The sequence below is a fragment of the Colossoma macropomum genome, unplaced genomic scaffold (assembly GCF_904425465.1).
Source record: "Colossoma macropomum unplaced genomic scaffold, Colossoma_macropomum, whole genome shotgun sequence".
Classification (NCBI taxonomy): domain Eukaryota; kingdom Metazoa; phylum Chordata; class Actinopteri; order Characiformes; family Serrasalmidae; genus Colossoma; species Colossoma macropomum.
Window position 1 is genome coordinate 20,909,587 of NW_023494786.1, and position 24,657 is coordinate 20,934,243.

The 24,657-nt window shown below is 37.9% G+C and overlaps 1 protein-coding gene across 1 annotated transcript; it reads left to right on the top strand.

The window, feature by feature from the left end:
• The first annotated feature begins 1,420 nt into the window (after nucleotides 1–1,420).
• On the top strand, nucleotides 1,421–24,498 carry mipepa (mitochondrial intermediate peptidase a). The gene is made up of 19 exons (XM_036563536.1): nucleotides 1,421–1,570; nucleotides 2,590–2,763; nucleotides 2,919–3,007; nucleotides 3,094–3,180; nucleotides 4,072–4,135; nucleotides 4,271–4,453; nucleotides 5,708–5,864; nucleotides 6,017–6,065; nucleotides 6,499–6,559; nucleotides 6,666–6,718; nucleotides 8,921–9,074; nucleotides 9,234–9,311; nucleotides 9,559–9,763; nucleotides 10,165–10,274; nucleotides 10,400–10,474; nucleotides 10,720–10,836; nucleotides 15,438–15,559; nucleotides 15,960–16,033; nucleotides 23,764–24,498. The coding sequence occupies exons 1-19, from the start codon at nucleotides 1,421–1,423 to the stop codon at nucleotides 23,862–23,864; spliced, it is 2,103 nt and encodes a 700-aa protein (XP_036419429.1). The 3' UTR covers nucleotides 23,865–24,498.
• Nucleotides 24,499–24,657: the final 159 nt, after the last annotated feature.

Here is a 24,657-nt window from a genome sequence, read left to right on the forward strand (position 1 = left end):
CATATATGTCTGAAAGGTGAGAACAAATAAATGTATAATATCTAGAGCAACAGTTATATGTTAATACATGTCAAATACTTGAAGTCTCTAGCTGAAAAGGAACAATTAAAAACCATTAGGATTAAAACTTAATGGTTTGGTTTTGCTTTCTAATAGGAATTGGCTTAATGGTTTCCAATAAAGACCACTAGTTTCCTGCAGCACACCTTTAGATGCCATTAGGAAACCATCAAATGCATTAAGTTACCTTTTATTAATCCCACAATGGGGAAATTCACCTCCGCATTTAACCCATCTATGCAGTGAAACACCCATATACACACTAGTGAATGCACACACACTAGGGGGCAGTGAGCACGCTTGCCCAGAGCGGTGGGCAGCCCTATCCGCAGCACACAGGGAGCAGCAGGGGGTTAGGTGCCTTGCTCAAGGGCACCTCAGTCGCATACTGTTGGCTCAGGGGATCGAACCAGTGACCTTCAGGTCACAAAGCTGGTTCCCTAACCTCCAGCCCACGACTGACTTAATAATTAGCTATTGGTCATCTGTTAAACCATTAGGGTCTTTTAATTTGTGATGTTAACCCATTAAAAAGCCAAACACATTACAACAGCATTAGGAACCAAATGGAAACACTTAATGGTTTCTATGTTTTTTTTCAGCAGGGTCCATATATCGCCCTAAATCAGAATTCCATATGGGAGACTACACAGACATTTTTGTGGTTTATTCTTTTTTTGAGCTCATTTGCATTGCCTCAAGGTTGTGAGACACCATTTGCCTAGAATTCTTCTTATTGGTTTCTTTTAGGTTTTAAATAATTGCGAATAAATATTCTACTGTCCCCCGCGACCCAGAAGGATAAGCGGCTTAGAAGATGTGTGTGTGTGTGTGTGTGTGTGTGTGTGTGTGTGTGTGTGTGTTCCACTGTACTGAACGTACAGTGCTTTTCCTGGACGGTCAAGCCTCCATTCGCTGGCCTGTGATAGTACCAGAAGGCTGAGATAATCAGGAGGGGGAAAGTGGCGATCACTAGGTGGCGATGTGTACCAGTGCAATGTTTTCATTTTCCTCTGAAACTCCCCGAAGAAGACGCTCCTAACCCGTGTGCTGTGGACTGGCTGTGGCTGCCATCTCCCTGAATAACCTTTAAAATATCACCACTAACTAAAGTTCAGCGTCCAGCGACAAGAAACCTCTGATCATGATCAGTGAATGCTGACTTTAGAGCGCTTAGTCTAACTATGGAAAGTGCTGCTTCATGAGTTGAGGCGTGTTTATATGTAGCCAGCGAGCTAACTTACCCATGTCCCCCATGCAGCCGTGTGTTGGCTACGCTAGGTAACTCCGCTTTGTGTTAACGTTACAGTTAACTTTAAATCTTCACTGCTTTGGCGGTACACATTGGGGTGGGTCAGCTATGTCAGCTTATAACCCTCTGCTGCGACTGCTGAGGGCCAGGAGTGCAGTAACGCTAAGGCTGCATAGAAAGGTCACCACCTGGTCACTTGTTGGAGCTGCTTTCAACGCGCAGGCGGTCAGGAGACCGGACTTATTCAGGAAAAATGTGGTAGGCATGGCATCCAACTTTCACCCCTTATACACGTTTGACTCCAAACAGTCAGAGGCCTGACTGTGAGGTTATGTGTTCATACCAGCGTTACTACCTTTGAAGAACAAACTTAACGTACATTTATAACGTTTATTTAGTAAATCAGGATGTAGTGAGACCCCTTCAATAAAATTGTAGTGAAGCCCCTGTTTTGCTTGGGGTCCTGTTACTTAAGGACATGGGTCTGGTTTGGATTTCACTCCCCGCTCTAAATATCCAAATATCCTGCACGCTTTAAATAGGTGGTTCTTCAGGGGTGGTTTATTAAGGCAGTGGTTATATTTAGAACCATTTCATGTTTAAATGGTTTTTTACATGGTGAAATGGTGATTCACATTGGTGGAGAATGTGTTGTATGTGGTTCTGTGTAGAACCTTTTTGAAAATAGTTCTACATGGCACCAAAGAGTTCTTCTGTTGTTACAAGCTTGACATCGTAACAACAGCAGAACCCTTTTGGTGCTAAATAGAACCACATACAACACAGTCTCCATCAATCTGAGGAACCATTTTACCATGCAAAGAACCATTAAAGCATGAAATGGAGATGGTAAATAGAGCCATTGCCTATACTAAAGAACCCTTGAAGGACCAAAATATCCAATCACATGTTTTGGTCACTTTCCAAAAATATAAAATATTATTGCTCAATAACCAAAACTCATACTGAATTTAGAAACACTTTGGCTCAAATTATTAGCATTGTCGCTAAACACAGTAAATTCTAAGTGTTTAAACATTAAAGGAGCAGGAAAATGCTCATGGTAATGTCCACAGTGCTTTGACTACAGAGCAGTAACCTATACTAGTTGCAACATTTCAGAAAACTCAGAACTGCCAGCTTAACTACGCCACTAGATTTCCATTGCTAACATGACAGCAGGTTCTCCTCTTATCTCTTATTGTGTGGTTGTGCTTTGGTGCCTCTCGCTATTTCCGTTCTTCTCTGGCCCATCATATTCCTTGATTGACATATAGGGCTTGTTTGGTGTTCCTGAGCTGAGCTCCACAGAGGGGTTCGAGTTGATCCAGGAAAGAGCCCTGCTGGAGACGGGTCAGCTGGTGGAGAAAGCCTGCAGCAGTTCGCCCAGTGCTGTGACCGTGGAGACGTTCGACAAACTCTCTGACAGTTTATGCAGAGTAGCAGATCTGGTAACGTTGCTTGTTTCATTCTGTTGTCGCATTAGTGACAGCAAAGGACAAAAGGCAGTAAATAACTGAATGTGTCATCTCCTAATGCTGATTGAAATGCCCAGCCCTTTTAATTAGGGTATTACTTTGTTTAAAATATCTTGTTGTTTTAATAGGCAGACTTTATCAAAGTGGCACACCCAGATCCACTGTATCGAGAAGCTGCAGAGAAGACTTGCATTAAGATTGGCACCACAGTGGAGAAGTATGACTGTTTTTGATCAGTTTCACTTATTACAAAATTTGGAGAAATTATGTTTGTTGAGAACTTTTGATCTATTTGTACAACAGGCTTAACACAAATGTGGAGTTGTGTAAGAGTTTAAAGAACCTGTTAGACAATGAAGAGGTTATGGCTAAGCTGGATCCTGAAACAAGGTGTGTCTTAAACTCTTTAATTCACTGATGTGTTTAAGTGTCTTCTCTCCTCTTCAAAACTTCAGTTCTAAGCTGATTGCTGTTCTAAAAAATATTGTCAATATTAAAAGTGTGTGCTGTTTATACTGGTTGCAAAAGTTGGTGGCGATGTTTGATAAAGGATCTCTAGCAAAGTTGTTCTTTTTTTTAATTATTATTATTATTTTTTTTTGTAGTGCCATATTTTCCATTGCCTTTTATTTTAAGTTCTTGAGAAATAGTGTAGCTGTCACAAAACTATATAGTATTTAAAGGTTCTCTTAGATGAGTGGACATGTTTTGTAATCTGCCATAGGGCGCTTTCACACCTAGCTTGTTTTGCACAGACCTGTTGAACCTTATTTAGTTTGGATCATTTTGTCAGTTGTGAATCTCCACCCATACTCAGGTGCACACCAAACCCTGGCTCAGTTTGCTGCTGGTGGAAGCATATTTTTATGATAGTCTGCACCAAATAATAGAATACAACATCAGAGCATGCTTTGCTCTTTTCTAGCAGCACATCAGCGCTGTACTATCTGCATAATCTTTCTGTTTTCAGGTCTGACTCCTGACAGACATTCATATCATTCTTGCAGCACAAGTTGCTGTTACAATAAAATAATAGTGAAGTAGTGCACTTGATTTTGACACTTGGATCACGGAACATAAGTTTGATAAGCAGCGACTTGATCGGTTAAATTTAAATTGACGAACCAATCATAAAGAAGCACATATCAAGCAATGTTTATTATTATTATTGCTTTGATTGTTACAAAATTTTCAAACTATGTTGTGGACTTACCTAGATTGTTTTTCTGTAAAAGGTTCATTTCACTTACAGTATTTCTTGCTCACTTGTCTTCTGTAAAGGAGAGTGGCTGAGCTGTTCATGTTTGATTTCGAGATAAGTGGGATCCATCTGGATGAAAAGCAGGTCAGTTTCTTTTGATTTGGTTTGATTTTTACTAAAAGCAATGTTGGATGAGTAATCATCTACAGGTTAGTTAATTCTAAAACATTTTATGTACTCAAATATGTATTCCTCATCTTGGCCTTCTTTATTTCATAGAGGAAGGAGGCAGTCAACTTGAATGTTCGACTCTTGGATCTCAATAATCAGTTTCTAATGGGCTGCCATATGCCAAACAGGATAGATAAAAGAGCCCTTCCTCATCACATTCACCAGCATTTCACCAATGAAGGGAACTATGTTCAGATTGGAGGACTGCATGCCGATGCACCAGATGATCTGGTAAGCCCCACAGTTGTCTGTGTTGTAGTTAACAGCATCCTTTCAGGGTTTTAGGGAAAGTTGAAATAAGACCTTTGACAATGTTTGGCAAATTTCAAAGTAGAGGAAAAATGCATGGCAGCAGTTTAGATGAATACAGTTCAAATTAATGCATCATTTAAATTAGGTGCCGTTGGTCTCTCAAATGAAGAAGGTGTTGGGAGAAAAATGGCATATATAGAAGGTTCTGCCAGACCAATGGCCCAGTCTCGTTTAGAGTGTTTTCTGTGTGAATCCATAGGCTAAATGACAGATATTTAGTTTAATCACACAAAATGCTTGAGGCACCCAATAAATGTCCAACATGCAGACTATTAAAGGAAAAACTCGAATAAATGATTAGAGAAACATGAGTGCAGTTGCTTCTAAACTATACTGCATTATACATTTAAGCAGTTAACCTCCTGTCACTGTTCTGTGGCATGTATGAAATTCTGACCAGGCCCAGTTGACTTCAATAGTACGGTTACAGAGCAAAAACACCTTATTACAAAGACTTTGAGAGGCCTGTGGTGCAAAAACCTTAGGCACTCATCTACAAAGATGTGGGGGAAAAAGTGATACCATCAGACAAGTCATGCTTCACCATTTTTTTCACAAGTGGGTGCGTACATGTGTGCTGTGCATCAAGAAAACAGTGAGAGAGGGTGTCTGGTGGCTCTGATATGCTGTGGGGGGCATTTTGCCTGCATGGTTTGGGTCCACTTGTCCACTTACAGGGCAGGGTCACTTCAAATCAACACAAAGACATTCTGACTGGTCACCTTTACACTATAATGAAACATTTCAGTCCTGACGGCCCTTATACAGAGGGCACGAGGAGTCACTGAATGATTTATGAGTATGAACATGATGTAAATCATATGCTAAGACCTTCACAGTCACTGGACCTCAACCCAGTTGAACACCCAAGAAGATTTTGGACTGACATGTTAAACAGTGCTCTCCACCACCATGATCAAAACACCAATTGAGGGAATATGTTTTGGAAGATTGATGTTCCATCCCTCCAGTTCACTTCAAGAGACTTGTAACATCTATGCCAAGGCTTGGCATGGTTTTAGGGTTGGCTCGTTAACCTCATATATTCACTTACTAGAGAGATGATCTGGAAGCTGAAGTCTACCAATCTATGAATGAATCTGATTTGTTCATTTGGAGTGCAGCAACAAAACAGCAACAAAACTCTTTGTTTAAGAGTCTTTATTGTTTCAGGTTCGGGAAGTTGCCTACAGGATTTTCCTGTACCCAAATGGAGAAATGATGCACACCCTAGAAGAACTGTTATCATGTAGAAATAAACTGGCTAGGCTGGTTGGCTATGAGTCGTACGCACACAGAGCATTGAAAGGAACCATGGCCAAAAGCCCAGGTAAAGCTGTTATTTTAAAAGACTATTCCATGTGATTTAGATCAAGCAGGAATTCTGTATAGTGTGCATAGAAAAGACCAGTGATGTAATTTGAACTCTGGTTGTACCTTTTGAACCCTTACTTATTCTCTTTGATTTTTTCCTCTTCACAGATACGGTCATGAACTTCCTACAGCTTCTGACAGACAAACTCAAAGACAGGTAGAGTTTCCCACTTAAGTTATGCTCTCTTTACATGATGTAAAAAACAATAGATACATTTATGATGCCATGCAAGTTGGATTTATTTATTATTAAGTGCACCCAAAACATCATATAGAAGTTTAATGTTAAATGTATAAATTGAGTCAGTATTGTTTGTCTTATCAATTTATTTCTTTTGTTAAGAATAATGTATGTATAGATAAAATGGAGAGATCCATGTCTTAACAGGCTGACAAATGTTATACGTAACTGAGTATCAGATATACTTTAAACCTTATTCGTGTTGGTAAGAGCTCATTTAAATGATGCCTCTAAAATTAGCAGATGTCATTACTCTCTAAATCCACTAGATGTCACTATGCACTAACTGTATTCTGACTACTGATACTTTTCCTATTGTTAGTCTGACAAATGCATTTTCATTCTCTAGGACTGAAAAGGACTTCGAAATGATGAAGGATATGAAGACTAAATTTAATCCCAGAAATGCAGTAAGTAAGCAGAACTGGCACCTCATTTTGATGACATAATGAAAGCAGCTGACTCAAGTATGTTTCAGTGGGATGAGATTCAGTTCATCCTGTCTCTGTTCTGCAGGACTTAATGCCGTGGGACCACCCATATCTGAGTGGTGTTATACGTGCTGAAAGGTGAGTTTCAGTGCTTTTCTGAATAGTTACTATAAGCATTACCATTCAGGAAATGTAAAAGGGTTTTGCAATTTCTGTGTGAATTGATTGACAGTTTTATGAAGTAACTGAACAGAATTAAACGAGTCTGTCTAATCTCACTTCAGTTCAAATACAGTCACAGTCCTGAGATCTGTCTGCTGAAGGTTCCTCTTTGTTACACAGCCCAGACCTTTGCTGAAGCCCTTTGTTTGAAGTTTGGCTTGCAGAATGAGGGCTGCTCAGCCTTGCTTGTCTCCAGTTTATTAATGAACTATGCTCTGGCTCCACCGTTCAGTCCTTCAGCAGAGGCCGAGATGCACTGGCAGACATGTTAAAGGGCTTTTATTACAGGCATTCCTGCTCTTGGGGGACCTCAGAGCTGTTTCCAATACAGGCCTTTTTGGCAGGAGTTCTGTCTGAATAAGGGAGGAAAGGAAGTGCTCTTTAGTCGTTAAGACTGAGCTTTTCTTTTCACTGCCATTAGATGAGACTGAAACATTTCCGAAACATTTAAGAGCTGTCCTTAGCTTAGGGTTCAAGCGATATTTTAGATTTTTATGGGTTTTTTTTGCCTATACTCATTCTTTTGGGGTATTTTTAAAGTGTATTAAGGCATAATATAATGAGGGAGTGACACACAAAGATAACTTGTATAAGATGTGCATATCTAGGTCGTTACAAAAAAAAAATAAAGTTATGTGGGTCCTGTAGATGTCGTTTCTTAAATCCATACCAATACCGGCTATGTTTAGTTTTAAACTTTGTGGTTATTTTAGATTGTTATCTCTTGCCAGATAGTCTGATCTGTGAAGTGTTCAGGTTAAATGTGCTGTCCAGTCTTCTTAATCCTCTTGTGTTTGATCTGCTTGAGGGGAAAAAAAGCATCTCTACCAGTTTTAATAGGTACCCTAATAACATGAGAACCAGCCTCAAGACTCGCTAGGACAACGTGACTGTTCTCGCGCTACAAATAGTCACAACAGTAGGTTTGTTATCAGCATACAGCCCTCTTCCCAAAATCCCCTCTAGGGATGCAAAATGATACTGGAATCATATCAGCATTAGGAGATATTTGGTAAAAAAAAAAAATCAGACAGATGGTTAGATGTGGCTGATATTTCAGACTGATATTTGAGGACGCACTTATTGTACTCTGAAAGAACGGAACTTTTAGGTGCCACTGGGCTACTGTGCTAAATTATCTGCATTTTTTTCATTTCCTACTTTTATAAGCATATAAGCAAGTGTTACATTTCTCTGTAATGCTAACCCAAGTAGATGGTGTAGAATTTTTAGACCCCTCTTTCTCATCAGAACCACAGATCATTTTATAAACGCTTACATATTTGTATCGGCATGGGCAGATATGCACATTAAAAATATTGTATCACCACACTGGCACACAGTTTCCATATTGGTGTATCCCTACTTTATTCCATTCTCAGTCCTTAGTAGGAAATACATTGGTTTTTGCTTTGGAAAGATGTGGAAAATGCTGGAATTCAGTATCTCTATAATGTAGAAGTTTAAAGGGCTCATATCATGGAAAACTAATTTTTTTTGAAAATCCATTTTTTGGAATAAAAAGAGTTTTACAGTGTGTAAACTTTACAAGTTTCAAAAAGCATTGTTCACCCCACTGTCAATATATGAAGCTAAGCTGCAAAAACAGCCTGTTTTGAATTGATTGTTTTGGTGACATCATTAAAAGCCAAATCATTTGTCCACCTATTTAGCCTACAGCAGTTAAGCTCCATCTATTCCCACTGAAGTTAAAAGGACTGTTTTAGTCCCAGACTGCTCTTTTAATGAGGCTTGGTACAGAGAAGCCATTCAGAAGTCATTCACACATATCCATCTCAAACAAACAGTGACAACACAGACTATTTAATTCAAACAGATAAAGAAAGATTGACAAATGGTCATGTAAAAATGAATTGCAACTTAATTCATTTTTAATACCTAAAACCACACAAATATAAGTGGACATCTGGGGAAAAAGTCAAATGTAAGAAAAATGTAGGATATGAGTCCTTTTAATGTATGTGGTTCAGTTTGTTGCTATCATAAGTTTTTTTTTTTATTTATTTATTTTTTTTTCTTTTTGTTTAGGGAACAATGGTTTTACTATCTAGGAAAGCTGTCATCATTTTTGTCTTTGGTGTTTTATGTTTTTTGTAGGTTCAACATTGAGCCCAGCTTGTACAGTCCTTACTTCTCTCTAGGGGCCTGTATGGAGGGTCTGAACAGTCTTTTTACGCAGCTCTTTGGTGTGTCACTTCTGGCTGAACAGCCCAATGCAGGAGAGGTGTGGAGCGAGGATGTACGCAAACTGGTAAGATATGTAAAAATGAACCATCTAGATGCTATAATTGTAGGCCACTGGAACTGGGAAGCTTTTTGGTTTGAACACTAAAGAGTATTGGATGTACAGGTGGAGATTCCTGAATATCTTTGCTCATCTCTAATCTGCCGTTTTTAATTACACCCTCAGGCAGTGGTACATGAAACTGAAGGATTGCTGGGATATATCTACTGTGACTTCTTTTATAGACCAGACAAACCTCATCAGGTAAAAGATAGCTTACTTATTCCACAGTCTTCTATGTCTGTCTGCTAACATTGCATGACAAAATTTGGCGTTAGAGTGTTTAGTTTATTGAGAAAGGTCATGAGTGTTAATTTTGCTAACGTACGACGAATGTATTCATTTCATTGCTAATAATGCATGGAAAAAAGCTTTGTCTGTTAGCATTTCTGGGCACAGTATTTGTTTAAGTAATTCTCAGCTCAGTCTGCACCTGCTGTCCTGTGCACAGGACTGCCATTTCACTATCCGTGGAGGGCGTCTCCTGGACGATGGGCAGTATCAGCTGCCGGTGGTGGTGCTAATGCTGAATCTTCCTCACCCAACCCGGAGTGCCCCCACGCTCCTCACACCAGCCATGATGGAGAACCTCTTCCATGAGATGGGTCATGCCATGCACTCCATGCTTGGACGTACACGCTATCAGCATGTGACAGGTGTGATCAGATAGTGAATTCCACTATCTCACTAAGTAAATAGATTGTCCAGCCACATCTCTGTACTCATTGTATTGTTAAAATAATTCTGAATTGTACCAATTGCACATGGTGAAATTTGAGATTTCAGTACTAATTATTGTGAGGTCACAGATTTTAAATGATCTTTTCACTGAAAATTATAATAATAAAATTATAATAATGCAATCTTGCACTATAAGGTAAATTGCTTTATTGATTTTTTTTTAATATTTCTAAATAATAACCTATATTTACTTTCTCTATCAGAAACTTTTGCCTGTTCTGTGGTTTGTCTTATCTAGATGTGTGATGCATATTGTCTTGTTTTTAATTGTTAAGGTTACCCTGAATGTGTATGCAATTTTCTCCTTCTTTTAAAGGAACCCGCTGTGCTACTGATTTTGCAGAGGTGCCTTCTGTATTAATGGAGTATTTTGCCACTGATTATCGCGTTATCAACCAGTTTGCTCGTCACTATCAGACGGGACAGGTAATATGTGTTAATATGTAATATTACTCATGCAGTACAAAGCAATATTCACACTGTTTTATTGGCTACCATAAAGGTGTTTCTGTTAATGCTTAATGGTTATATAACTCTGTAATTCGTCCTAGCCTTTGCCACAGAGCATGGTAGCTCGACTCTGTGAGTCCAAAAAGGTGTGTGGTGCTGCTGATACTCAACTTCAGGTACTCCTCTCTGTCACTGGCTTTTAAAGATCTAGTTACTTACATTTTTAGAATGCATAATCTTGAATGACAGTTCAAATTAATGTGATCCAGGTGCATTGAGAAGCTTGAAGTGACCTTTTTACAGTGTTTTGAGTAATTCCCTGTCATTACATTCTTTTATAATGTTAATCTAGTAGTGAAATTGTGTTAATGCTTTGGCACTGGATGCTGACTGATCTTCTCTATTGCTCTCTCTGTCACAGATTTTCTATGCAGTCTTGGACCAGATTTATCATGGCAAACCCCAAAGTCGATCAACAACAGATATCTTGATAGATATGCAAAAGAAATACTATGGTCTGCCATATGTTCCTAATACAGTAAGTACTCAGAAACTAAGTTAAGCTATTTTGTAAACCCTTTCTAATCACAAAATCATGCCCATGAATTTAAGTTCATTTCAGACAGTATAGACTAAGTACCTGCACTCTAGAAAGGCTCCAAATATGTTCCACCTCGTATAAATGCTGGCACTTGGAAATATGTTTCTATTTCTGGGTCTTATTGGGGAAAAAACAAAAATAAAATCTGTTCACACAATCTCAGTGACATGGTTAATTGGTAATATACTCAATGTCAATCACCATAGAATTCCATTTTACAGCACTGAATCTCACCTGTTTGTACAGATGTGTTGTGTAAAAGGGAATCACTAGGAAAATGCCTAAAGAGGTTTTAACATGTATCCATTTCTGTATGTTGCCCAAGAGCTTTAACCAGTCACAGTCTAACCATCTCATTGCTTTAATGAAGATGCAGAGGAGTTGATGGATTTGAATCAGATTTTCTTATTCACAGTATTAAAGGTAATAATAAATTAATCTATTAGGAATTACTGGGCTTTTCAAAGCTAAGTGATTGCAGATGCAAATATTGAAAATTACCAAAATAACTATTTAAATAAATACTGTCTAAGCTACTATACATTTTCAGCCGCTCCCATCTCTATGCTCTGGAAACATCCCACCTGCTTGGCTTGACATGTCTTTTGTCCTCATAATGAAACAGGAGCATGTTAGCCAATCTTTAGGAGACATGCTAATAATATTAATGACGTTTTACATTGCATTACACAGTGATATTGAAGTCCTAGAGTTTTTACCAGACATTTGCTTAAAAAGATACATTGGCATTGAACAGATGTTGAAATTTGACTGATATTTTAAATCAGTATTTGATGATGTGTTTAATGTACTGTGGAAGAGCTGAATGTTAGGTGATGCTGGGATACCTCTGTAAAATGTCTTCATTTTATTAATTTTACTGAACTTGTATCCCACTACAAATAAGTCTTACATTTCTTTGTAATGCTAATCCAGATAGATCTAGTCCCAATTTTCACATTTTATGAATGTTTGTGTAATCAGTATCAGCAGATATGCACATGAAAAATATTGGATATCAGGATCAGCCCAGAATTTCCATATCGGTGCATGCTGAGTTATACACTTGTTATTGGAAAAATATAAATAATGCCAAACAGCAGTTACAACAGATTTACAGTTGGTGGTCTGAATTGTTATGATCTATTGCAGCTATTAAACTTAATTAATGTTTTGGATTTCTTTGGATTTGGATTTGACTGATCTTTAGTAACACCTTACAGTGCTCTGTTCTACATTACAAAAAGCATATCAGACGTGAGAGCTAGTAGAATTTGGGCCCTCGTCCCTCCCAACACTGGTTTTATATCTAATACCCAGGCACAGTGGTGTTTATAGGATTAAAACCTCTCTCTCTCTCTCTCCCTCCCTCTCTTTTCTGTTTTTCGGGGCCCTTCTGAAATAACAAAGCAGAGGTATACTTTGAATGAGCACTCCCTGGGGGAAATATTTGAAACTCTTCTTTCAGGAGCCATTTAAAGGATGAAAAGAAAAGAAAATGATTCTTGCAGCTCCTCAGCAGCTGGGGGCTAAAGACGGAGATGGCCATTTGGGGTCCAGGACAATCTAAAACACACATTTAAGTCTGGACTGACTTTCATAAAACCATTTGTCCTGCTCTGTAATTACACGCAGCCGTGGGGAATCAGAACTCTCCAGCACTAAATATTCCCCTTTAATTGCTGCAGCCACAATGTCTTTAATATCCCTTTAAATCACTGCACCCTCCCTTTTTATCTGTTTTAACTCCCTCTCGGGGGAATGCAGCTAATAATATGTGTCTGTCTTTCCTGTTTAAAGCATATTTCCACAACTATAAAAGAGATACTCAAACATTCCTTCAGTCCACTGATGGATATAACCTCCCTGTGCTTTCACCATACGCATTATGATGATACTAGGTTTAATGAGGAATTCATTGTTTGATGTGTACACAAAGGTTGATCACTTTTTCATTCAGTGTCGCATTGGAAAGGCTAATGAATACCTGCGCACCTAACTGTCTTAAAGTTTATGTTTCTCTCACTGTTGAATAAAGATCGATATCATAATGTGCCAAGGCTCAATAGAGGAGATGATGATGAAGATTATGATGGATCAGGTGACAAAATGATTTAACACACTTTCAAACAAAGAAAAGAACCATGATAATTTTTTGTTTGGGCAAATTATTTGTATGGAATAGTCAAAAAATCAGATTTACATAATTTTCCCTGTTATCGCAAATGCATTCAGTCAGCCAAGACATGTTTGGTGTCTAAATTTTGCTTATTTAGTTTTGCATTTGAGCTATAAGACTAATGTAGCTAACAAGAAATGGAAGCTTATAGCCCACTAATTACCGTCATGCAAACTGCATGCCGAAGTCATGACACATACACCTGGTAAATCTAAAATAGATCAAAATGTAGGATTTTATGTGAGAAGAACCTGCAGGGTTTCTGGGGAGAAAACATGTCTAATTTTTAGTTTATTTTTAACAGTTTTGACATTTATGACAATGAGCATGAACATATTCACAGTCAGTGATGCATCTAGGACCAAGAATGCATCTCCCAAGAATGAGATGTTTTTCCTCAAAAAATTGGCCTCACTAGAAATCAGTACATGATTGGTTGATTCCACTGTCACCTTTTAAATGTGTTGGTAGTAAATCTAATGTGTATGGCCCCTGAAGTCTTAACCAGTAGTACAGCAAACTTTGCGGTGTCTACCTACATACCACCTCGTGATCTGTCTATAAGCTTTGACCTGTGAGAATAGTACTGTGGGGTAGCTTGTGTGATTGTGGCCTTCACTAATGTTCAGTTTTCACACTTTAAGCCCCGCTCCTTGAGTGCTGTTTAGGCGTATGAAAGTCATTAGGTGCCAGATGGGAGTCGTCAGGCTGACACTCTGCAGCTTAAGCGTGTTTCACGCAGCCAAATTGCTCCCTCTCCCAACACTAAATAAGCCCAGCCTTTTCAAACAACCTGCTAGTGTCCAACATTGAACTGTACACACATTCTGCTGAACTTCCATGCTGTTGCTTGTCAGGGTTATTTTGCTCCAGACGAACATGTTATCTGTTTTTCAGGTGTATCAGGAACAAAACATTCTATTAGACTGTTTACAGTGTTTTAGCATCTAATAAACATCTTCTTTTATGCCTATAGTTTTCTATGCCCAGGAGCATATAGATTTTGTTTTGTAATATTATAGCATTTTAATAAACATTGTTATCCTTGTGTTTTTTCCCAAGCAGGATTAGATGTACTGTTGTTAGGCAGTGTAACGACTGTCTAAGCATGTCTTCGTCTCTCAGCAAAGCTTTTGAACTGCTAAGCCCTTAAAACCGTAATTGAGATCACTGGGCCAAAACATTACTCTACCTTCAGCACTCAGCATGATGCAAAACATTATGATTCTCTTTAATTCAACTTCCAAATAGGTTAACTCTGCTGTGAAAGGGTTTTTTTTACTGTAAACATTAGAAATACTTACTAAAGGTATTACTACGGTTACAAATGGAGACTGTGTAAACAGAAATGATCATTACCCTTGATAGAAAATATTCTCATACGTGATGGACTGATGGACAAGCTTTAGCAAAATTTACCAAAAATGTAATTCAGTCTAATAATAAATTCAGCATTCAGCTCAGATTTTTAAAATTAAAGGCATATTATTCTTTTTGAAATGCTGTTTTTTTTTCTATATGTATAAAAGGTCACCCTGTTATGATAGATAACAGGGGTGTTGTAATTTATTTTTTGTTTGATTAGCTACAGCTTGACCAGCTCGGTAGAGTATCATTTTCACTACATTTTGGCAGTTCTGATTTTGGCAGTTTTGATTCAGTAGAGTAGATACCTGTGTCAGTACTGGTCAGCACAAGAACAGCACACAGGATATATTATTACATCAAATTATTTTTAAATTATTTAAAAAAATTAATTTATCCTATTCACTACACAGTAATTTAACCAGTGCTATCATTACAATTACCGGGCTTTATCTGGCACTTTGGGTGATACTGGGGGAGTTTGAGTCAGTTTCTGACAGAATTTTGTTGGTCATAGGTCAATTTCAGACTCAAAATTTGGTGCTGTGTTATGCTCAGACAGAAAATTATCGGTTTGTATTTGGATTAGGGCCAACATTTCAGGCCTATTCAGCATTAATTGGTCAGTTCAGTGTTGAACTGTAATGTTGTCCATTTGTTGTGCCTCAGTGGTAGTCAGTATGATATGTTATCATTATTGTAATCAGTTACATCTCTGAGCATATCATGGGTATTGGTATTTAAAGAACTGCATGTATCATAAATAAGAAAGCATAACTAGTCTTGGTTAATTGGATTTAGTTCAGTGAAATATGAAAAACATTGAACAAAATTCATTGTGCGCATAGTTTTGGATATTTTTCTTTTCTGTACAAACATATCAACTCAGAAAAAAACAGACTATCATCGTATGTGTCATGTTTCCTGAAAATGTCTTTTTTGTCAAGTATTGTGATGTATTATTTTTGTCATATCACCCATCCCTACTCTACAGGCATGGCAGCTGAGATTCAGTCACCTTGTAGGCTATGGAGCAAAGTACTACTCCTATCTCATGTCTAGAGCTGTGGCCTCCATGGTGTGGAGACAGTGTTTCCATAAGGACCCCTTAAGCAGGTGCGTGTCTGTGTGTATGAGAGAGATTCTTTTTCCCTCTTTGTCCGCTTCTTTATGATTGTGAAGGAACTCTTGGTGTCCAAGCTAAAAAAAAATATAGGTTATTTAACTCTGAACACTGAAAGCAAGATTTGCATGAAAATCATCCCCCATAGCAGAAATGTCTTCATCAGTTAGTCCAGAAAACACCACCATGACTGTTTTGGTTTCACCCCTATTACCTCTGAATCATTCTCTTTGTTTTGCTGTTAGATTGTCTTCTCACTTAACACCTGGTTTTGTTAAGCATGTGTGTTTTCCTGACACACTGTGCTGAACAACGTGGTCTGTATTTGAGGCCAGTCTGTGCTGGTGATGTTAGCTTTGTAATCTAAGTGTGTGTGTGCTGGTTGTGTCTCAGGGAAACCGGAGAACGCTACCGGCGAGAGATGCTGGCCCATGGGGGAGGAAAGGAGCCCATGCTGATGGTGCAAGGTAAGCTTACCTTTAACTTTGAACTTTGGAGCCATTCATCAAGGGAGACACAACAAGGTCATGCATTAGAGTTGTACTCTTGAGATGCGAAATTAAGTTTTGGTGGCACTTTGGTGACATTTCTGCTATAACGTATAATTTTAATGTGAATCTTGCTCAGTTTAGTGATTCCTATGCTCTACAGCAAAAATGGTTCTATATAGTAACAAACCTGCTATGTAGAACTTTTTTTAAAAAGGTTCTTTAAAGATCCATTTACAACAGGTTTTCCATCATAGAGAAGAACTACTTAACCATACAAAAAAAACATTTATACATTCAAATAGTACTTTGAGTATATGGTTCTATATAGACTAAAGAAACCTTGTAGAACCATTTCTAAGGGTGTAACGGTTATTAGCAAATTCTTGACATGTTGAATTGGGTGATTTAGAGAACTAGAGAACTTCATTACTTAAAAAAAAAACATTTAATTAAATGAACTGGCAATGATAAGTTGGCAGTTTGCATGATGATACATATTTTTAATTGTCATATTGGTCTCTTACAGTAAGAAAAAGAGCCTAATAGACATGTTCATCTATATGCATTTTGCTGCAGTGTTTTTTTGTCCTTTATTAATTAATATTTTTCCAGTAAAATGGGTTGCCATCTTTGAAATGGTTAGTCTGTGCATGGTTTCTTACAGTTAAGTTCATTTTTATTGTTTGGCATTTTTTTAAAACTGTTTTATAACTGATTACTTGGATAATTGCCAAAATAATTTTGGGTTTCTGAATTGCAGTTATAATTGACAGCACTAGTTTAGAGCAGAGAACTGTGCAGTGTACTGGAGTTTCCCGTCGCTCTGGTAGGTGTAATTACAAATACGCCACTGGCTTCGCTGGTTCTTAAGCGTTTGAAGTATTATTACTTCATGACTCACTTTTAGGGAGTGCAGTGGACATAAAACAGTAGTCCTGTCCTTTAGTTACTTTTCTATTAGTCATAAAATATGAATTTTCCTGCTTGTGGTCATGGATCAAGCAGTAATTATTTTGACCAGTCTAAATCTCTTTGCCATCGTAATGTATAAACAAATGGATATAATGTGGAAAATCCTCATAGTTTCTCAGGGGCTTTGCTGCTCTAGTTCAGGCGCAAAACTGCAATATCTTTTGCAGACTTTATATTAGTAGTAACTCGGGGCACACGCTTAATATATTATTTTTCTACTGTAAAATAATTTGTCCCTGTCTAACCTTGCCTTGCTTATTATTTCTTCACACCACTATACTGCAGTGTCTTGTGCGAAGAATCAAAAATGTGTATGGCAGTCGTTCTCACGCTATGCAAAAACACACGTGTCTTCAGCAACAATACAGCACTTGCATGTTTCCCTGAAGCGGTCTGACTGTTTTCCATACATAGCAGACTAGACAGGGACTTCAGTTTCACCCAGCTCAGCTCCGCTCTGCCTGGCTTCCACAGTGGCTAAAGTGGAATCGGAGCCGCCCTAGAGAGACTCCAGCACAGCTCGGCACCAATTCCTGACTGGCTTCCAGGCCATCGGTGCTGAAAAGTCCTGGCTGGATTAGACAGCGGCTCAGGAAAAGGAAAGTGATCAACTGACGGCTGCGCTGACTGAAGGCTGTGTTCTCCAGCCACAGGCAGCATAGAGATGCCTTTCATGAGGCCAGAGTAGGAGAACAATGGAAAGCCCAGGTTCCTGATCCTAGTCATATGCTAGTAGTGTAGCATGTAGATGCTTTGAATTGGGTTATGTGCTAGAAGTGTAGTATACGGATACTTTGAGGCGGATTATATGCTAGTAATATAGTATTCAGATACTTTGAGGTGGGTAATATGCTGGTAGTGTAGTACTCAGATACTTTGAGGTGGATTATATCCTAGTGATGTAGTACTCAGATACTTTGAGGTGGGTTATATGCTAGTAGTGTAGTACTCAGATACTTTAAGGTGGATTATATGCTAGTAATGTAGTACTCAGATACTTTGAGGTGGGTTATATGCTAGTAGTGTAGTACTCAGATACTTTAAGGTGGATTATATGCTAGTAATGTAGTACTCAGATACTTTGACATGGGTTATATGCTAGTAGTGTAGTACTCAGATACTTTGAGGTGGGTTATATGCTAGTAATGTAGTACTCAGACACTTTATATGCTAGTAGTGTTGTGTACACAGATGCTTTGAGCTGGGTTATGTGTTGGTACTGTAGTATTTAGAGACTTTGAGCTGGTTTATATAGAAGTAGTGTAAGTTAGTGCGCAGATGTCATGACACTGGTACATGCTAATAGTATAGTTGCAAATTATTTAAGCTGAGCTTGTGCTACATGTAGTACACTTGTTTAAGGTAGGTTATATGCTAGTAGTGTTGTTCACATCACTATTGCCAAGCTTACATGCTGTGCAAAGAAATCTTATGCCAGGGAATGGCCAACCTACCTACCCAGTCAGACCAATCTTGCCAGCAATTATCTTTGTTCTTTCTGGTTGATGACCTCTCACCATATTTTAGCCAACTGCGAGAACATTGGCTGTATCTCTCGCAGCTGGCTCGGTCAGAGTGAGTAGTGTGGAGTGAAATGGAATGGCACGCTTTTGCACAGTGTGAGGAGCTGGAAAGTTGGGATCCTCTCTCGCTCCAGGATTGCTCTGATACTGCCCTATCCCACGAGGGGAACACACGATAAATACCTCAGCTCAACTAATGACGTGCTCAAGTTTAAACTCCTGTTTAAACTTCACATTTTTTCATCTGCTACCTATGCTGCAATGAATTACTGTCCTTTTGTCAAAGCTATATGTGTCCTTATATCAAAAACTTAAATAATCATTCCCAAATATCAGTGCACATTTGTATAGATTTGAGGGACAAACAATTGATTTGATGGACATTTACACATTGTCCATTGTGAGAAAATTGTATGACAATTGTATGAAAAATGTTTTGCATGTGTTTTGCTGAGTAACCTGAATAGAGCCATTTCTCATGTGCTGACCACAGTGAGCACTGGCAAAAGTTGAAATTTATTTAATGTTGTCCCCACCGTGGAAACCAGTCACCACACCAAAGTTGGCAACCCTCACACACAGATGTTTTGAGTTAGGTTACATCAGGGGTGGGGAACTGAGGGCCAGAGTCTGGCAGATTTTAGTGATTTCTCGGCTTTAACACACTACTAAACTCGGCAATTAGCTCCCAAGTTTAATCAGATATGTTGAATGGAAACTCACTTAATTCTGCAGGAATCTGGCCCTCGGGGACCAGAGTTCTCATCCTTGGGTTATATGCAAGGTAATATATCAAGTAAGGTTTTGAAGGGTTTTAAGGTGGGCTGTATGCAAGTAGTGTATATGTTACTATGAGATGGGTCATATCCTATTACTTAGTATGTAGGTGCTTTGAGCTGGGCTATAAGCTGGTAAAGTAGAATACAAGTGCTATTACGTTGGTCATATGCTAGTATACAGTATGCAGGTGCTGTGTATTGGGCTATATGCTAGTAGTGTAGTTCACAGATGCTTTGATGTGCTGTTTTTCCCCAATTTGTTTTCCTTCTAACTTTGTTTTACATCATTTGGTTTTGGTACATTTACAGCTGTGCACCTTTAAAGTATATATGCAAATGGAAAAATTGGTTATTATAAGTGAATTTATTAATTGGAAATCCTTTTCAAAAGCACTTCTGATTTGTATGTACCTAATCGTGAACTATATTACACCCAGCCTTTTTTTCCTTACAATCATTTGAGGCTTGTTTGCCTCTGAATCATAATTATAGCGGCTATGATGAAGTAGTTTGCCTTAAGGTTGAACCTGAAGTTATTACTTACAATTCTTGACATGTTTCAAATGGTCATAAATACGAGCAAGCCTAAAAAGCAGTGGAGTAACCAGAAAATCTTTTCAGCTGCAGGGAGGTAGCTGGGGCTTATGTATGTACAAGACAGTCAACACATTGAAGTCCAAGTAGTATTTAAGAAGCCAGTACAGAGGCCACTGGGAGTGATGATCTTTAACCCATCATTAGCCCATTCACAATGTTTGTAATAGTAGTGTAAACAACAGGAGCTTCAAAACGTTTCTTCAAGGTGTGATTATTAGATGTTGTATCTATAGCTTTGAATGTGAGTAATACCACCTTCAACCACCTGTTTGAGCTTTACAGTGTATTGAATGACCAGGTCGCCACTTTGTGGTGGTGTACCTTTAATCAAAACCTCCTTTTGTGCAGTTTACAAAGTCAAAGCAGGACAACTTTAGTCATGTTATACCATGCCTGACTGTGCCCAGCTAACCCACAGTCTAGGCTGGGAGAACCTCAAGGTGTGGCAGATCCTGCAGGAGTGATACAGTGCCATTTCATGGGGATTAATGGAGGAGAGCTGGGTCTCGCTCACACTTTGATGTTGTTTCATAGTAAGATTGTGCCCCAAGAGTCATCATTAAGCTCAGAGCTGTCGAGCCTTGGACCAATCACAGAGATAGGCATCTTCCTCCTCTGCCTGTAAATAAATAAATATTCAGTGTAATGTAGGAAGCGCTTGCCAAATTACATTTGAAAATTAATCTAGTCTGTTTTTTGTACTTTTTGTTCAACCTAGAGCTGTGCATAGTGGGTTTTCAAAACATTTTTTAATTATGTTATTTGCAAAATTGTATTTATTTTAGCCCTGTCTTGGTACTTTGAATTAATTTAGCATATTGTTGCAGTCATATTAAATGTTATGCATTTTTTTTCCTACATCATTTGAGAATATCAACCTCCATTTAAATTGTGTGAAACTTTCTGTTGGACCAATAGAAATGCTCCAAAATTGGACAATGCTCCAAATGTCCAATTTGGACATGTTTCTTTTTAGAAATTGTAGTCTTTGACAACAATAGCAATAGATAGATAGATAGATTTAAGCAGTAGATTTATCATTAGGTTTTATTCTGGCATTTAAGAAGGCTTTTAGTGGGACAACTGTTGTCTAAAAAGAGAGAGCAGATTCTGCTGGGCTGCAGATTCCCTTTGGAGCATGTCAGGAAATTGCAGTTATTATAGAAAGTGATGATGACGCAGGAGACAAGAAGCCTCAGAATACAGGTCAGTTAATCCAGATCCACCCACAGATTAAAGGATGTGCTCAACATTGCACTGATTATTATATTATAAGACTAGAAAGCGATGTGTTACTTTGCAAGAACAGCATACAGTGGGTCAACTGCATGCTGAATGTGTTTTAATGTGTATTATCATTACAGACTTAAAGTTAGGTAACATTATTGGCCTGTTCTTTCTGCATTTGTGCGCTGTGTGTAATACAGGTCAGGACTGCGTGTGTGTGTGCGTGCATGCATCTGTCAGTCAGTTGCCCCAGGGTAAGGTGTGACCAAAGCTGACACTATTGAACTGCTACATGAGCCTGTCTATGGCCCTCTACATCACACCAAAATCCCCTCAAACTCCAAAATTCATCTCAGTGACATTAACTGTTATTACCTAGTTATTTGATTAGTATTGCCTTTATGTGGAAAGGAGCATGTATACATGCTCTTCTGAATAAGAATGTTTTTCGCAAGATATGTAGTAGATATTTAATTTATATTTATTCCTCTTTTTGGTAGAAAGAGCTGTTTTTGTGTGTGTTTTTTTGTTTTGTTTTTTTGTCAGGAGAGTTTGAAAGGCCTATTTAATGGAAAACCACATTTTTCCTTTTTAAAAAAGAGTTTGGTGCAGTATATAAACATTAGTAAAGCTTCAGTAAAGTATCTTTCACTCCCCATTCGATACTATCTGCATATGGAAATTAATATGCAAGCACAGCCCGTCATGAACTCATTGATTTTGTGATGAAAAATTAGACAATACAGGGCAGCCAATCAGAACAGAGGTAATTTTACATATATCAAAAGCAGTCTGTTTAATTATAGGGGATAAAAAAGGGCCATGTTAAAATTAATAATTACTGTCTTTGATACATAAACAAAAATGCAATACAAATGCATAAGTAAAAAAAAATAAAATACAAAGAAAATGTTGGATTTGGATCCTTTAATGGAAAAGTGTGGCAGTCAGGTTTGGATCCATGTAAAACTAAACCATGCACAAAACGTCCGTGAATGAGTCTAAAACCTCACTATTGTGGATGCTTTTTCTTTTTTATGGTAGTGATTCTTCATAAGAGCTGGTTATTGTTGGTGTCTTTAACAGTCTGTGTCTCTGCATGTGGGCTTTGTGTGTGTGTGTGTGTGTGTGTGTGGAGGTGACCCATGCAGGAAAGAGGGGGTGGGGAGGAGGGCCTATTTACATTGGCAACACTACAAGGGGAAATGAGCAGACTTCAAAGCGTGAGAGCAGTGGAATTGTAAAATGAGTGCACACACAGTTCAGGAGGCAACACTCACTGACTCTGACTGAAACAGAGAATCTCTCTGCTCGCCAGTGAGGGGGCAGGTTAGCAGGTGTGTGTGAGAGAAAGAGAGCATACTGAATTCATACAGTTCTCTTTTGGCGATTTTGTTTGTTCTTTTCCATGTACTTGTTTTCAGTTTGCTCTGTAGTACTGCAGAATTCATCATAATGTTTTTGAGTATTATTATGGTTATAATCAAAGGATTTATAATATAGAATAGGGATTTTTATAATAAACACAATTAGTTTTGCTATTTAAGCAATAATCTCTCAATACTTTTTCCTCTTTCTTTGAAATATAGATTTATTTGAAAAACTGAAAGCAAGTTTCCTAAAATAAATGGAAGCTGTAAAAAGGCCAAGGGTGGACACATTAAATATTAAATATGTTTTCTCCTTTTTTTGAAAACTTAAAACTTGTGCTGGAGTATGATGCACAGTGTGTGTATTAATGCATTAAGTTTTAGTGGATGATCTCTGTTTATCAGCTGAGTTTAAGACCTTTGAAAAAATACAACATAAAATATAAAATCTGCCATATCTTTAGCACAGGCCACATTTTGTGCTTAAAATTTTTCCAATGTTACATTCAGTAAGAAAGCAGTAATTTTACAATGATTGTGCATGAAATATGTGTTAATTTGTTCTCTGTAGAGAATACATTAACTTATTTCCACTTAGAAAATCAACAAAACACATGCTTTGACAAAGGGCACCCAAATGTTTGCACAAGACTGTATATGAAGTGTTAAACTCCACAATGCTGTATATCCCTTTGCAACAATTATGAATGAGAAATATATATATATATATATATATATATATATATATATATATATATATATATATATATATATAATATTTTTTTTATTATTTATTTTTGAATGTAACAGGATTGATAATGGAAAACACATTTTTATTTCTCTAATAAAGATGGTCTTAATCAATATTTCCTATATGTGCAAAGCCCACTCCCAACAATAGCGTGTATATCATGGGAAAAAATATATATTCTTCAAAGCAGTCTATCGTGCGTTTTGGAACAAAACATTTTAAATGTAAATGAATGTGTTCATTCAGGCCCTGTTTTTTTATGTCTAAGAGACCAGTAAGAGACTTTAAAATACATATTGTCACATTCTCATCAAGCAAACTAAACTGCTGTGTAATCTTTTCATAGAGAGGGAGATTTATGTATTTATTTATTTATTTTTGTGCAGTTGAGTTGTCAGAGCCCTAATAGCAGCTATACTGGCAGGGTTATTTCTGTCTTTAATCTTTCTCTCTCTCTTTTGTTTTTTTTTGTTTTTTTATTGTGCAGGCATGTTGCAGAAAAGACCATCCACAGAGGATTTTGTTGATGCCTTAGTCTCTGATCTAGACCCGGACTTTGAGACCTTTATCATGGACTCTGAGGGTTAAACGACCCTCAAAGTCCCGAAGCCTCCGTCTTTTATAACGGAAGACTCGGTCAGCAACAGTGTCAACATTGCATATCACCACCTGCTGTAGTAATGAACTTTCCTTATAACAATCTAACAAGTGGGATCAGGTGTTGGTCTGTGTGGCTGGAGCAGCTACAGACTGTCTGGCCTTCATTGGGCTGCTGTACGTATTTCTTGTGACGCTCATAGTATGCACTAATTATACCTCATTCTTTTACAAACAATGTAGGGTGCAAACTTTGCATGAAGTCATTTTTTGTGTTTTGTTAATTTATGTACACTGAAAAAAAAGTAACCTGGCTGCCATAAAATTGAAATATTATTGAAATGTCTACAGAGTAGAACACACTGGTTATAATTTTGTTTACTAAAAGTTGCCAGGGTACTTTTTTAAGTTAAAACAATAAATTGTATTTACAGCATAAGAATAATGTGTATGCAAATCAGGAACTCTTGAACTTCATTCAGAACTTCAGATGTTCACATTGTGTCGAACTGGAGGTTTTGTACTTGTTGGACTGCTACAGTCTGTTTGCGAAAGCTCAGTGCCCTTTTGTTTCCATGCCTGATGCAAGTCAGTGTTTTCTTAAAGGAGCATTCCACAACTCACAGATCATTGTCAATTTCTTGAGTTTTAATCCGTGTTTAATATCAGTCCTCGAGCTGATCCTTGAGATTCTTGCATCTTTTTGATATCTGCCGCTACCTTAACCCAAAGCCACGAAGACATGTGACCGCAAATTCCATGCTAGCTTGTTTTTTCCAACTAC